This window comes from Aethalodelphis obliquidens, unplaced genomic scaffold (assembly GCF_003676395.1).
Source record: "Aethalodelphis obliquidens isolate GAN/ISIS:26980383/991018 unplaced genomic scaffold, ASM367639v1 scaffold46, whole genome shotgun sequence".
NCBI classification, from domain to species: Eukaryota; Metazoa; Chordata; class Mammalia; order Artiodactyla; family Delphinidae; genus Aethalodelphis; species Aethalodelphis obliquidens.
The window spans coordinates 7016671-7033601 of record NW_020837990.1 but is presented as its reverse complement, the minus strand read 5'-3'; the positions used below and the strand labels follow the sequence as shown (position 1 = coordinate 7033601).

At 37.7% G+C, this 16931-nt stretch overlaps 1 protein-coding gene across 7 annotated transcripts in view; it reads left to right on the top strand.

Annotated features, from left to right (window-relative positions):
* Positions 1-16931, top strand: part of RNF214 (ring finger protein 214) — a 52277-nt gene that overhangs the window by 11883 nt on the left and 23463 nt on the right. For all 7 annotated transcript variants that reach the window (XR_003427820.1, XM_027082227.1, XM_027082229.1 and 4 more), the window contains one exon: positions 1525-1664. Coding sequence is in view for 6 of the 7 variants with exons in the window: in XM_027082227.1 (XP_026938028.1) it covers positions 1525-1664 (140 nt within the window). In the remaining variant the exon portion in view is untranslated. The remainder of the gene's footprint in view (positions 1-1524; positions 1665-16931) is intronic.

Sequence of the window (16931 nt, the reverse complement as noted above, 5' to 3'; positions counted from 1 at the left end):
GTAATTCACAGAATAGGAAAAGCAAATGGGTAACAAATGTATGAAAATAAACTCAGCCTTACTAGTGTCGATCCATTTGTATAGCAAATATTTTTTGAGTTCCTGATGTATGCTCTGAAGATTTAGTGGTGAACGAAACATAGTCTCTGCCTTCATTGAATGCTTATTCTAGTTGGAGGAGACAGACGATAAAAACAGTAAAAGAACAGGAGGTAGTGAAATGCTCATTAAAATTACTAGATACCATTCCTCCCTCTTTCCCAAGAGATTGGGAAAAATGAAATAAGTTGTCAAAGGTAAGGAAAAATGAACTCTTTTTAGACATTGGTAGGAGTGTGAATTGGTATGACCATTTTAGAAAAGATATTAGGGCGACTTCCCTGGTGGTCCAGTGGTTAAGACTCCAAGCTTCCAATGCAGGGGGCACAGGTTCAATTCCTGGTTGGGGAACCAAGAATCCCGCATGACGTGCAGCGTGCCAAAAAGTTAAGTAAATAAATAAACAAGTAAATAAGTATATAAATAAAGTCTGAAGAAAAAAGATATTAGGAATTGTCACTTAAAATTTTAAAATGTATATATACCTCGATTTAGCAGTCTCATTGTTAGGAGTCTATTCTACAGAAATAAAAGCTTTTGTATGAAAATATAGGCATACAGGATGTTTATTGTAGTATTATTTGTAGTTACAAGAAAACTGAAGTCAGCCTTAACAGGATGGACTCTTAACAGAGACTGGTTGACTAAATTCGTTATATACATGTCATGTCGTGTTATACAGCTATTTTTTAATTTGATCTATATTTATCGATAGTATGCTCATGTCAGGTGAACAAAAGCAAGATGCAGAATAGTGTATATAAAATTACCTCATTATAAAGAAAACAAAAAAGCAAATACGTACGTAAGTACACATGTATTTGTGTAAGAATGGAGAAAGATGTGAAAGCATAGAACAAAACGCTTAACACATTGATTACTTTATGGGTGGAATTGGTGTGCATTAGGGGTGACTTAACTTTATTACTTTTTGTTCGACTTCTTATTATAAATATATATGTATATAGTTAAATAATTTAAAAAGAACAAAGGTAACCCCTACGCATAATAAAGTAGAGCCGTAACAAAACAAAACAAGACCATATTTGTTGGAAGTAGCAAACTCCCACCCTGTGCAAGAATGCCTTTCTCAGCAGTCTTGACAGGTGTTCATTCAGCCTTTATATGAGCACCAGTAATGGAGAGCTTATTGCTTCACAAGGCAGTAAATTCCGTTTTTGAACAGTTGTGATTGTTAGAAATTCTTTTCTCCTGTTGAATTGAAATCTGCTTTATTATAACTTACTCCCTTTTGGGACTTTTTTGACTGCTTTTGGGACTACTCATCACCAGATTCCTTCAATTCAATTTGAAATCACTAAAGTCAATATGTTAATTTGAGATAGTTGAAAGTAACCTTCAGACCAAAAGAACTAATTCATTTCCTTCTTTATTTGTGTGTGACTATAATTGTGCGGGACTTAGGAGATATTAAAGGCTATCCAGGATGTAACAATAAAGCGAGAAGAAACAAAGAAGAAGATAGAGAAAGAAAAGAAGGAGTTTTTGCAGAAGGAGCAGGATCTGAAAGCTGAAATTGAGAAGCTTTGTGAGAAGGGCAGAAGGTAAATGATGCTGTTAAGAATAAAAACCCTGGGTTTATGTGTGTGTGTTTGTACATAACAGGCCGGTTCTATTTGTGTTTCTACTTTCTTTTCTTTCAGTCTAATTTTTATTTGAAAAACAAGTGCACAAATTAAAATCCTTGAGTGATTTTAGCTTTTTCAGCACCCTATGTTAAATTTAATAAAAAGTGTTTCAGGGATTCATCAGTACATTGAAATAACAGCAGCTCATTGTTTGGTCCCAAGTCTGATCAGGATTTTGATATATATCTAACACCTATTTCACTTGCCTTATCTGATGTTTGACAGTTTAGGCTATGAGGCTACTTTGATTATGTTAAATTCAGCACCAAAACCAAATTTCAAACTAACATTGCAAGCTGTTTGCAAAGCTGTTTAATGGATCTGTGTCCTTTTCAGGGTACTGCAGCAAGGCTAAGGCGGGCATAGAATTTGGTCATAGTTTCAATTTTCTAAGTTTCTTAATGTGACCTGTTTGGAAGTCAAAATAGTTGTGAATATTGTGATTTTATTTAAATTCTACTAAAATGCATTTTTATTTATCAAGAAAATCTTGGCTTGCTAATGTGTCCGAGAGCTAAGTGAAAAGTAGCGGGATACTTGGAAAATGATTCAGCAAATGAGGAAAGATGATAAATAAGACAGGACATTTTGGAATAATTGGGAAATTTTGAATATGGATTACGTATTAGGTAATATTGTATCAATGGTAAATATTTTGTGTGTGATTATGTAGAAGGTTCTTTTTCTTAAGAGATACTTGCTGAAGTTTTAGGGGTTGTCGTGATGTCTATAACTTTCAGGTGGTTCAGAGGGAGAAGTAAAGTAAATGTGGCAAAAAGCGTTAACAGCTGGTGAATCCAGATGAAGGGCATGTGTTCACTGGACTATTCTGTTAACTTTTCTGTTGGTTTGAAATTTTCAAAGAAAAAGTTGCAGGAGTGGGGGTAGATATAGGGAGAAATTAGCCAGGCAACGAATAGGGAAGAAGACATTGCAGGCAGGGGACCTATAGACGAGAGAGATTAGCAACTGAGACCTGAGGTAGAGAGGAATGAGGCTAGTGGAGGAGGCAGAAGCCCGATCACAAAGGCTCAGATCCCGTGTAAGGAGTTTGAGATTTTCCCTGATAGTGAGAGACTAGAGAGTTTTAAGGAGGGGTGGGGATCAGAGGATGAGATTTGCACTTTATTTATTTATTTTTAATTAAAAAATTTTTAATTGAAGTATGGTTGATTTATAATATATTAGTTTCAGATGTACAACGTAGTGATTTAAAACCTTTATGGATTATATTTAAAGTTATTATAAAATATTGGCTGTATTCCCTGTGCTGTATACTATATCCTTACAGCTTATTTATTTTATACACAGTAGTTTGTACTTCTTAGTCCCCTACCCCTATCTTGCCCCTCCTCCCCATCTCCCCACTGGCAACCACCTGTTTGTTCTCTGTATCTGTGAGTCTGTTTCTGTTTTGTTACATTCATTCATTCTTTTCACTTTTTAGATTCCACATGTAAGTGATGACATACAGTATTGTGTTTTTCTATCTGATTTATTTCACTTAGCATAATGCCCTCCAGGTCCATCCATGTTATTGCAAATGGCAAAATTCCATTCTTTTTTATGGCTGAGTAGTATTCCATTGTGTGTGTGTGTGTGTGTGTGTGTGTGTGTGTATGTATGTATGTATGTATTACCACATCTGTTTTATCCATTCATCTGTTGTTGGACACTTAGGTTGCTTCCCTATCTTGGCAACTGTAAATAGAGATTTTCAGTTTAGATAGATGATGATGCCAGTTGGAGAATAGACTGGAGTAGTGTAGAGGACCAGTTAGGAGACTTATCTGTCAGAGCCTGCGTTACAATAATGGTGGCCAAAACTGAAGTGCTGCAGTGGGGAGGAGAGATGTGAATCCATTTGTAAGGTGTTAGGGGTAGCACTAATAGGTGGAGAGGGAAGAGTTATAGAAACGCCCATATTTCTGGCTTGGAAAATTGGGGAAATAATGGGGTTTTCTAATAAGATGTCTTATTCAGTTACCCACTTTACAAGTTTCAAGTTAAATTCTCCCTCCTTTGTAAAATCTTCCTTATCCGGTTCTTCCTGAACTAATCTCTCCCTCCTCAGAACATCTATACAGCTCTCTGCTGATTTTGCTTATTTTTTTATTTTTATTTTTTTTAATTTTTTTTGTTGTACGCGGGCCTCTCACTGTTGTGGCCTCTCCCGTTGCGGAGCACAGGCTCCGGACGGGCAGGCTCAGCGGCCATGGCTCACGGGCCCAGCCGCTTCGTGGCATGTGGGGTCTTCCCGGACTGGGGCACGAACCCGTGTGCCCTGCATCGGCAGGCGGACTCTCAACCACTGCGCCACCAGGGAAGCCCCCTGATTTTGCTTATTTTTGTATTATACTGTACTCTACATTTTTTTCTACCTGTGTATGTCTTGGCTGGCCATTGATATTGTAAGCCTCTTGAGGATAAAGACTGGACTCTCCCTCTTCATATGTATTTAAAAATTTTTTTTTTACTCTTTTGTGTTCTTTTACACTTAGCTCAGTGCTATATACTGATAATTATTGGACAAATATTTGTTGAATTACTGGATAGGAAATTAAATTTCACCTTGATATTATAGATGAATTTACGTAATAGAAATTTGCTAAGTGCTTTGTACTGTTTGAAGGTAATTACTGTGTTTTTTATTGTAATTATAATTTTTAAAGAAGACAGGATGAACTGACCAAAAAAAAAAGACCAAATATTCAGTTTAGTCACGTATTTGATTTTTTTTCTCCTTGACACTTGGCTGCTTTATAATGGACATTGTCTTGCCTTTGTGGGGACACTTTCTAGTTTCCAGCTTGCATCCTTCAAGATTATTGCTGGTATTAGAAAGGTGAGGCTTCCAAGCTAGTTCTCTTCTACGGCCGAACTTCTTTTTAAGCTCCCTGCCTTTAATAGTGACTCATCGAGAATAATAGCAAATAAGGCTCTTCTTGAATAAAGATGGTGAGCTTGCGCCTTAAGAGACATCATCGGTTGATTCACAAAGGTAGGTTGGGACCAGTAGCCGAAAAATTGCAATATCAAGCAAAGGTCTTCTTTTTTTTTTTTAAATATTTATTTATTTATTTGGCTGCACCAGGTCTTAGTTGCGGCATGTGGGATCCTCCCGGACTGGGGCACGAACCCGTGTCCCCTGCATTGGCAGGCAGACTCTCAACCACTGCGCCACCAGGGAAGCCCGGGTCTTCTTTTTTAAAATGCTCTGAGCTTGCCTGATGAACTCGTGATAGAGTGATAGGTAAATAGCAGATCAAGGGAGTTAATGTTGGAAGCATTACTTTGGATGTGGTATAAGAGTTTATGCTATATTGAAATTGACAGGGTACAAGAGGATTCTTTTTGGAAATTTCTCACCAAATGCTAGTTTATTTAACTGGTATGCTTTGAAGTCCTAATAGCTTGTCTGGCAATCAGTAAATCTAGTGAGTATTTCTTAGGTGCAAAGCAGTGAGCCAGACTGTTCAGCATCCTGTATTTTGACCACAGCCTTCAGTCCTTCCAGCTTTCTGTCTCATTCCCAGTAAATGTACACTTTGACATCAAGTCCTCTTTCTTGTTTTTTGACTTCATTCCAGTTTCTCCCAGTCCTCCAGCTCCCTGGAAGCATTTCTTTGCCTAGCCAGACTGGACTCATGGTCCATTACTTGAATTTCTCCCTTACCATTACCATCAATTCTATGGAGGCTTGTTCCTTTCCTTTCATTTTTCCATAGTACTCCAGTCCTGGGCCAAGTCAACCCCCACACCTACCCCCCCACCCTGCCCCCTCCTACATCTATCTCTATTCTTCTTATACTTGGGCTGCTGAGGGCTGCTCCAGGAGATCACACTGTGTGTCTTGAGGCCAGAATAAATTTGACAGAATAAATTTGACTTTCAAAAACACCCGGACCCTCAGGACTCCCTCTTCCTCTGAGGGCTGTCCCTAACTATTACCTCTCTTTCTAAACTTTCTGTCTCCACCACTTCTCTCCTTAGTCTTAGCAAGTGATCTTGCCTTTTATTTGACTGAAAAAATAGGGGCCATCGAGTAAACCTTCCTTCAGTTTCCTATCAGCAGATACATCCATCTTTTCTTCCTGTCCTTGTATCTGAGTCTAAACTACCTGTGTGTGAATCCTGTTCCCTCTTGCTTTTCCCACTTCTCCGTAAGTGACACCACACTCTCCTCCAGTGACTAAGCCGAATAACCAAGTCATTCTGAATTCTTCTCTTAACCCCTTTCTGCTTTACCAAGTCCTGTAGATTCTTAATATTAATTGTCCCTTTCTCTCCATTCACTCTGCCACTCTTAGTTCAGGTTTCTGTCAGTTCTCCTAGATTCTGAGGCAGGCTACTAAACGTTCTTTGCCTCCAGTCTCCTCCATTTTAATTGGTCTAGTACAAATCTGTCGAAGAAATCTGTCAAAGAATACGGATCTGATGATGTCATTTCCCTGCTTAAAGTCCTTCATAGTTCCTAGGGTAAAGTTTAAACTCTTTAGTTTACTATAAGAGGCCCTCAATTATCTAGTCCCTGTTTATGTCCCTAGCTGCATCTTTTACCATTCCCCCAGACCACCATGCTAGTTTATACCTAACTACTACATGTTGTATCCTGAACACACTTAAAACTCAGCCTGTATCAACTGCTCTAGAAAGCTTTCCCAGATACTCCCCTTATCCTCCCCTTCACACACCCTGACCATTTAATTTAGATGACCCTCCTCCGTATTCACCTAGCACGGTGTGTATGCTTCTGTCATAACACTGACCTCTGATGGTCTTTTGTGTTTACTGGAATGTTTCCCACATTATGTAGTCAGCTTCTTGAGGGCAGGTATTTCGATTATCTATCGCTGTCAAAAAAACACTGTAGAACTTAGTGTCTTAAAACAGCAACAATATTTTATTATTTCTCTCAATTCTTTGGGTTGATTGAGTCTCAGATGGATGGTTCTTCTAGTGTCCTTTGGAGTCTTTCCTGTAGCTGCCGTTATGTGGCAACTGGGGCTGGAATGTCCAAGATGGCTTCATTCATATTTCTGCCTTGGCAGGGACACGTGGAAAGCTGAGTTCCGGTGGGACTCTGGGATGTCTAGGCCTTTTCACTCTATCTCTCCATGCTGTCTCAGGACTTTTTCCTCTCCAGGTGGTCTTTCCAGCTAAGGAGCCAGATTTCTTACTTGGTGGCTCAGGGCTCCCAAGAGGACAAAAGTGGAAGTTTCCAGGCTTTCTTAAGGCATAGACTTGGGACCAGTACAGTGCTACTACTGTGGCATTCTGTTGGTTAACATGAGTGACAGGGCCAGCCCAGATTCAGTGTGGGAGGGGACTGCGAGGAGGAGGCCTGGTTCACTGGGAGGACTCCATTTTTGGAGATTTGCTACCACGGCAAGTAACACATCTTGTTTAACTTTTTCTGCTGAGCACGTAATAGTTTCTTTTAGATACGGGAAATCATAGAAGTTATATAAACGGGTTACATAATTGGAGGTGTTTTAGAAGTATGCAGGATGAATTATGAGGAGAGACAGAGGCTGGGACATCAACCAGTAAGCTCTTAACAATAAAGTGAGTTTATAAGAATTATTATAAGACTAATGGTGGTTGAATGAAAAGGGAGAAATGGATTTAGGAGGGATTGGTGTCGGATTATTTTAAGGATTAGGACAGAGGGAGAAGTCAAAAATAACTTCATTGTTTTGACCCTGGGTAACTCTGTACCGCCATGGACAGTAATCGGGAAGTAGAATACCAGTTCTAAATTTTGAGGATAAAGTAATACTTTTGATGATACGGGACATGCAAGTTAAAATACTTAGTAGGCAATTAGAAATGGGAGGCTTGAATACAGAAGAGATGCTATGTCTTCATTTGGAGTTGCATATAGGTGATAGTTAAAATGATAGGAGTGAATTTTCTGTGGGAAAAAGTATAGAGTAGGGCTCAGTTCTGAACTTTGAGGTACACCTGCAGTTTGGGAGTAGAAAGAGGAAGAGAAGGCAAAAAGAATAATCAGAGAAGGAAAAGGAAGCAGTTTAAAATAGTAGTATAGGGTTTCAACGGGAGAAGGTGGTTAACAGCGTCAGAAACTATAGGGTAGGAAATGAGAACCAGGTCTGATTAAAGGCTATTGGTAATTTAAAATAATTAATTAATTTATTTATTTATTTTTGGCTGCACTGGGTCTTTGTTGCTGCACTCGGGCTTTCTCTAGATGCGGCGAGCGGGGCTACTCTTCATTGCGGTGCGTGGGCTTCTCATTGCAGTGGCTGCTCTTGTTGCAGAGCACGGACTCTAGGCACACGGGCTTCAGTAGTTGTGGTGTGCAGGCTCAGTAGTTGTGGCTCACGGGCTCTAGAGCGCAGGCTCAGTAGTTGTGATGTACAGGCTTAGTTGCTCTGCGGCATGTGGGATCTTCCCGGACCAGGGCTCGAACCCGTGTCCCCTGCATTGGCAGGCGGATTCTTAACCACTGCACCACCAGGGAAGTCCCGCTATTGGTAATTATTGAATGTAACCAATAGGGATTTTTAGGTAGAGGAATTAGGTTATTGGATTGATTTTTCCCCCAATATTTTATTATGAAAATTTTCAAACATTCAGAGAAACTGCAAGTATCGTACACTAACACTCACCACCTAGATTCAGCAATTAACGTTCTATTAAATTTGTTTCAACAGTATCTTTCCCTCTATCTATTCATCAGTCCATCTTGTTTTTTATGCATATTAGAGTAAGATGTAGTCATCAGTAAGTTCACCTATAAACTCATAAACTTGTATATCATTAATTAGACTTTAATATTATTTGTGTTTCCTTTTTTGTGGTAATAAATTGTATATGCAGTTAAATATATAAATATTAAGTTGTACCATTCAGTGAGTTTTGACAAATGTATATACCCTGGTAATTCAAAGCCCATCAAGATATAGAGAATACTATGATTAAACCAGATAATTTCTCATGTACCTTCCCTGTCATTCCCTGTCCTTACACTCCCAAAGGTAACTACTGTTCTGACTTTTTTATCGAAGACTAATTCTGTATGTTCTAGAATGTCACATAAATGAAATCATACAACATGTACTCTTTTCTTTCATTCAGCATAATGCTTTTGGTAGTTTTCATGCTGTCTTTTTTATTCTTGAGTAGTATTCCTCTTGTTAATATACCACAGTTTATCCATCTTCCTGTTGATGGTAGGTAGCAGTTTCCAGGTTTTTGACTATTATGAATAAAGCTGTGAATATTCAAGTGCAAGTCTTTGTGTGATCATATACTTTTATTTCTCTTGGATAAATTCCTAGGAATACAATTGCTGGGTTGTAGGGTAGGTATATGTTTAGTTTTATAAGAAAAGGCCAAACATATTTCCAAAGTGGATATACCTTTTTATACTCTACCTACAATGTTTGAGAGTTTGGGTTGCTTCATATCCTTGCCATTCAAGTGGTTGTGCAGTAGTATTTCATTGTGGTTTTGATTTGCATTTCCCTAGTGACTAATGATGTTGATCACTTTTTTCCATGTGCTTATTGGTCATTAATTTACCTGTTTTTGTGAAGCGTCCTGTCAAATATTCCCCCCTACGCACACCTTTTTTGCGGGAATTGAGGTTTTGGCTTTCTATGACTGTATAGTAGATGCTCTTTACATATTCCAAATAGTCTTTTGTCAGTTACATGTTCCGTGAAAATTTTCTTCCAGTCTCTGACTTATCTATTCATTTTAAAATTGCATCTTTTGGTGAGCAGAAAATTTACTTTCAATGATGTCTAATTTATCAAGTTTCCATTTACAGGTATTGTATTCTCTGTCCTAAGAAACCTCTGCCTCCCCTGAAGTAGCAAAGATGTTCTCCTCTGTTTTCTTATGGAAGCTTTATCATTTTAGCTTTTAATATTTATGTCTCTGATCCATCTCAGATTAATTTTTGTGTATGGTGAGAAGTAGGGGTTGAAGTTAATTTTTTCCCATGTGGATATCCAGTTGTTCTGGCACCATTTGTTGAAAAGACCTTCCCCATTGGGTTGCTTGACACCTTCGCCAAAACCAAATGGCAGTATGAGTCATTTGTATAAATAGTGGGTTTATTCTGAGTACAGTACCAATCTATTGCATTGATATATTTGCCTATCTTTATGTCAGATCACAGTGTTGTAATTATTATAGGTTTATAGTAAGTCATGAAGTCAGATTATGCAAAGTCTTCTGCTTTTTTTTTTTAACTTTAAAAAAATAATTAATTTTTGGCTGCGTTGGGTCTTCATTGCTGTGTGCAGGCTATCTCTAGTTGCGGTGAGCGGGGGGGCTACTGTTCGTTGTGGTGTGCGGGCTTCTCATTGCAGTGGCTTCTCTTGTTGCAGACCATGGGCTCTAGGCGCAAGGGCTTCAGTAGTTGTGGCACGCAGGCTCAGTAGTTGTGGTGCACGGGATTAGTTGCTCCGTGGCATGTGGGATCTTTCCGGACCAGGGATTGAACCCATGTCCCCTGCATTGGCTGGCGGATTCTTAACCACTGCCCCACCAGGGAAGTCCCAAAGTCGTCTTCTTTTTGTTCAAGATTGCTTTGGATATTCTAGGTTGTTTGCACTTACATATATATATTTGAGAAGCAGCTTATCATTTTCTACAAAAACAACAGATATTCTGAGAGTTCTTAATATGATTGGATGCTTAATTTTATCAAATGGTTTTTCTGCATCTGTTAAAATTATCAAATGCTTTTTCTCCTTTATTCTGTTAATATAGTGAATTACGTTGATTTATTTTCAAATGTTAAACCAATTCTCCATTCTTGTGATTACACCCAACTTGGGCAAGATATGTTATTGTTTATATATTGCTGGATTTGACTTGCTAATATTTTTGAAGGATTTTTATGTCTACTTTTATAGAGGAACAGTATTCTGTATTTTTTTTATTTTAAAAATTTAGTTATATCAGTTGCTGAGGGGGCGATGTTAAAATCTCTGATTATAGATTTTTCTGTTTTTCTTTTTAATTCTGTCAATTTTTGTTTCTTATATTTTGAAGCTGTGTTGTTAGATGCATATACAGTTATGATTGTTATGTATTCTTGATGAATTATCTTCATCATTGACATTGACATTTTATCATTATGAAATGTCTCTATCTTGGTCATACTCTTAATGTTTATTTTATGTAATATTAATATAGATATTACAGTTATATATGCTTACTCTTTACACAGTATATATTTTGCCATCTTTTACCTTCAACCTATCTACATTTTTATATGTTTTGTAGACAACATATAATTGGGTCTTTCTTTTTGATCTATTCTGACAAGCTTACTTTTAATAATAGGCTTTTAGTGTATTTGTATTTAATATGATTATTGATATGATTAGATTTAGGTCTACGTTTTTATTTTGTGAATTGAATATTAATTCATTGACTATTCTTTAGAATTCCATTTTAATTTGGCCTTTTCCACCCAGAATACACATCTATTTAATTCACTGGCAACATGTATCATAAAGACAAACTACATGCCTGTTGATTATGCTATATTAGAAAGAGTTGTAATTTTCTTGAATAAAGTATTTGGGAAATTTTCATAGTTTTAATTGTTGAAACTTAGAATTATCCTTCAGATTTTTTTAAAAAATCAAAAAAATTTAGGTATAATTTACATGCAATAAAAGGCACTTATTTTAAGTTACAGTTTGATGAGTTTTGACAAATTAATCACACATGTAAACACTAACACAGTCAAGGTATAGCACATACCCACTACCCTAAAATCTTCCCTGTATTCTGTTTTTTTGTTTTTTTTTTTTTTGCGGTACGCGGGCCTCTCACGCTGTGGCCTCTCCCGTTGCGGAGCACAGGCTCCGGATGCGCAGGCTCAGCGGCCATGGCTCACGGGCCTAGCTGCTCCGCGGCATGCGGGATATTCCCGGACCGGGGCATGATCCCGTGTCCCCTGCATCGGCAGGCAGACTCTCAACCACTGAGCTACCAGGGAAGCCCCCTGTATTCCTTCTTAATCACTGTGCTTCCTCCCCACCATTCCCAGGTAAACACTGATCTGCTGTCACTGTAGATTACACTTATCTTTTCTAGACATTCGTGCCTTTCTTTCACTTACATTTTTGAGATTCATCTATGATGTGATGAATGTGAACTATATCAGTAGTTCATTGCTTTTTTTTAAAAGACTTAATTTTTTTAGTGCAGTTTGAAGTTTACAACAAAATTGAGAGGGAGGTACAGAGATTTCCCTTATGCCCCCTGCCCATACACATGCATAGCCTTCCCTTTATCAACGTTACTCACTAGCGTGGTACATTTTTTACCAAAGGTGAACCTACATTGACACATCATAATCGCTCAAAGTACATAGTTTACCTTAGGGTTCACTCTTGGTGTTATACACTTTATGATTTGGACAAATGTATAATGACATATATTTATTATTATACAGAGTATTTTTCACTGCCCATCCTCGGTGCTCTGCCTGTTTATCCCCCACTCCCCAACTGATCTTTTTATTGTCTCCATAGTTTTGCTTCTTCCAGAGTGCTGTATAGTTGAATCATACAATATGTAGGCTTTCAGATTGGCTTCTTTCACTTAGTACTATGCATTTGAGGTTTCTCCATGTCTTTTCATGGCTTGATAGCTCATTTCTTTTTAGCATTGAATAATATTCCATTGTTTGAATGTACAACAGTTTTTTATTTATTCATCTTTGAAGGACATCTTGGTTGCTTCCAAGTTTTGGCAATTTGCATAAAGCTGCTATAAATATCCAAGTGCAAATTTTTGTATGAACATAAGTTTTCAGCTCCTTTAGGTAGATACCAAGAAGTGTGATGGCTGGATCATATGGTAAGAGTATGTTTAGTTTTGTAAGAAACTGGCAAACTGTCTTCCAGAGTGGCTGTACCACTTTGCATTCCCAACAGAAATGAATGAGAGTTCCTGTTGCTCCACATCCTCGCCAGCATTTGTCATTGTCAGTGTTCTGGATTTTGGTCATTTTAATAGGTATGTAGTGGTATCTCATTGTTTTAATTTGCATTTCCCTGATGACAAACGATGTAGAACATCTTTTCATATCCTCATTTGCCACCTGTATATCTTTTTTGGTGAGGTGTCTGTTAAAGTCTTTGGCCCATTTTTAAAATCTTTTTTGTTTTTAAACTGAGAGATGATATTTTAAATTTAATTTTATTCCTATTTTTTTGGCTGTGCTGTGTGGCCTCCAGGATTTCAATTGCCTGACCAGGGATTGAACCCGGGCCACGGCCGTGAAAGCCTGGAATCCCAACCACTAGGCCACCAGGGAACTTCCTTATTGTTTGTTTTATTGTTGAATTTTAAGAGCTCTTTGTATCCTTTGGATAACATTCCTTTGTCAGATGTGTCTTTTGCAAATATTTTCTCCCAGTCTGTGGCTTGTCTTCTGATTTTCTTGATACTTTCTTTCACAGAGCAGAAGTTTTTAATTTTATTTATTTATTTGGCCTCACTGCATGGCTTGTGGATCTTAGTTCCCTGATCAGGGATTGAACCCAGGCCCTTGGCAGTGGAAGCGTGGAATCCTAATTACTGAACTGCCAGGGAATTACCAGAAGTTTTTAATTTTAATGAAGTCTAATTTATCAAGTATTTCTTTTGTGGATCATGTCTTTGGTGTTATATCATTCATTTAGGTTTTCTCCTATGTTGTCTTCTAGGAGTTTTATAGTTTTGCATTTTACATTTAGGTCCATGATCCATTTTCAGTTAATTTTTGTGAAAGGTGTAAGGTCTGTGTTTAGATCCATTTTTTTTTGCATGTGGATGTCCAGTTCTAGCACCATTTGTTGAAGAGACTCTTTGCTCCATTTTATTATCTTCACTTCTTTGTTAAAGATCAGTTGACTGTGTTTATGGAGTTCTATTTCTAGGCTCTCTGTTCTGTTCCACTGATCTATTTGCCTATTCTTTCACAAATACCACGCTGTCTTGATTTTATAGCTTTATAGTAAGTCTGGAAGTTGAGTAGCATCAGTCTTCCAATTTTGTTCTTCTCTTTCAATATTGTGTTGCTTATTCTAGATCCTTTGCCTCTTCTTATAAACTTTAGAGTCAATTTGTTGATATCCATAGAATAAGTTGCTGGGATTTTGATTGGGATTGTGTTGACTCTGTAGATCAAGTTGGGAAGAACTGACATCTTGACAATGTTGAGTCTTCCTTTCCATGAACATGGAATATCTCTCCATTTATTTAGTTCTTCTTTGATATTGTTCATCATAGTTTTGTACTTTTCCTCATACAGATCTTGTACATATTTTATTAGATTTATACCTAAGTGTATGTAGTGTAAATGATAATTGTGTTTTTAATTTCAAATTCCACTTATTCTTTTTTTTGGCCGCACAATGTGACTTGTGGGATCTTAGTTCCCTGACCAGGGATTGAACCCACACCCCCTGCATTGGAAGTGCAGAGTCTTAACTACTGGACTGCCAGGGAAGTCCCAAATTCCACTTGTTCGTTGTTAGCATTTAGGAAAGCAATTGACCTTTGTATATTAACCTTGTGTTGTGCAACCTTGCTTTAACAGCTTATTAGTTCAAGGAGGGTTTTTTTGTCTGTTCTTTCCAATTTTATAAGTGGATGATCATGTCATTTGCAAACAAAGACAGTTTTATGTCTTCCTTTTCAGTCTGTATACCTTTTATTTCTTTTTCTTGCTTTATTACATTTTCAAGGACTTCCAGTATGATGTTGAAAAGGGGTGGTGAGAGGGGACTTCTTTACCTTGTACCTGATCTTGGGAAACTTCACGTTTCTCACTCTTGAGTATGATGTTAACTGTAGACTTTTTTGTAGATGTCTACCATGTTGAGAAAGTTCCCCTCTATTCCTAGTTTACTGAGAATTTTTACCATTAATGGATGATGGATTTTGTCAAATGCTTTTTCTGCATCTGTTGACATGATCATTTGATTTTTCTCTTTTAGTCTTTTGATGTGATGGATAATATTAATTGATTTTTGAATGTTGAACTAGCCTTGCATACCTGGGGTAAATCCCACTTGGTCATGATTCTTTTTATACTTTTTTGTATTGATTCGCTAATATTTTGTGAAGGATTTTTGCATCTGTGTTCATGAAAGATATTGGTCTGTAGCTTTTTCTTCTTTTATTTTTGTCTGGTTATGGTACTAGGGTAAGTGCTGGCCTCATAGACTGAATTAGGAAGTATTTCCTCTGCTTCTGTCTTCTAAAAGATTGTAGAGAATTGGTATAATTTCTTCCTTAAATGTGTGGTAGAATTCACTAGTGAACCCATCTGGGCCTGGTATTTTCTGTTTTGGAAGGTTATTAATTATTGAATCAATTTTTAAAATAGATATCGATGTTCATTCCTTTTTAATGCTGAGTAGTTGTCCATTGTGTGAATATCCAACAATTTGTTTACTCAGTTGCAGGTGTTCTTCTAATATAAACTGTCTCCTATTGTTTCTGATGAGAAGTCAGTGACAGTTGTTTCTCTCTGTGTATTGTGTCATTTTTTCCCTATGGTTTCTTTCAATGTTTTCTACCCTTGGTTTTCAGCAGTTTGACTTTGATTTTCCCAGGTGTGGCTTTCTTCCTGTTTTACCTGTTTGGGGTTTTCTCAGCTGCTTATTCTGTAAAGTTATGTATTTCACCAAATTTGTGAAATTTTGATATAATTTTCAAATATTTTTCCTGTCCCATTCCCTCCTTTCCTTCTGGGACTCCACTTTCACATGTGTTAGAACTTTTGATATTGTCCTATAGCTCATGGGGACTCTTTCATTTCTTTCCAATTCTTTTTTTTTAATATTTATTTTTGACTGCGTTGGGTCTTCGTTGCTGGGCACAGGCTTTCTCTAGTTGCGGCGAGTGGGGGCTACTCTTCATTGCGGTGCGCGGCCTTCTCATTGCAGTGGCTTCTCTTGTTGTGGAGCATAGGCTGTAGGCGCGTGGGCTCAGTAGTTGTGGCTTGCAGGCTCTAGAGTGCAGGCTCAGTAGTTGTGGCACACGGGCTTAGTTGCCCTGTGGCATGTGGATCTTCCCGGACCAGGGCTTGAACCTGTGTCCCCTGCATTGGCAGGCGGATTCTTAACCACTGTGCCACCAGGAAGCCCTCCAATTCTTTTTTACTCTGTTCAGCATATTGGATAATTTCTCTTGATGTGTCTTCAAGTTTACTTTTTATTATATCATTTCCAGTCTATTAAGCCCATGCATTGAATTTTATATTTCCAGTATTGTATTTTTCAGTTCTTTCATTTCAGTTTAGTCTTTTTTATAGTTTCTATTTCTCCGTGAAGAGTTCTTATATGTTCACTCCTTGTGAGCATATTTTTTCCTTTATGTTCTTTTGCATAGTTAAAATAGATGCCTTAAATCTTTACCTGCTAATTCCAACATCTTGGTCTCCTTGGAGTCCTTTCTATTGATTGCCTTTTTTCTTGACCAGGAGTCAGAATCAAAAGCATTATTCTAAATAAGAAACTAGACGCAAAAGGTATGCACTGTATGATTCTATTTACGTGAAGTTCTAGAAGAGACAAAACTATAGTGAGAGAAAGCAGATCAGTTGCCAGTGGCTCAGGGTAGAGGGAAGGGATTAACTGCCATATAGTAAATACTTGAGGCTTTGCAGACCACCTGTCACAGCTACTCAGCTCTGCTGTTGTAGCATGAAAGCAGCCATAGACAGTAAGTAAGCAAAATGAGCATGGCTGTGTTCCAATAAAACTTCATTTACAAAAATAGATAGCAGTCTGGGTTTGATCTACAGACCATAGTTTGCAGACCCTGCTTTTCCTGTTTCTTTGTACATTGGTAATTTAGGGTTGAATCCTGAATATTGTGAATAATACATTGTAGAGACTCTGGATTCTGTTGTATTCCTCCATTAAATCTTGTGGTTTGTTTGTTTAAATTTGTTTTATCAGGCTATTTCCTTGGTTGGGCTTAAACATCATACATACATGTTTGGTGGGCAGCAGCTGTGGTCTCTGTTGAGTTCATTTATCTGTAGATGGGTTCCTTGGAGTCTCTTCTGTGCATGCGTGGTTCAGGGATCATCCAGAGATTTAGATAGATTTATATGCAGAATTGGGGGTTCCCCATTTGTGGCTTTTATCTTTTGGGGATTTCTCCCTCATTTTCTAGCTGTTA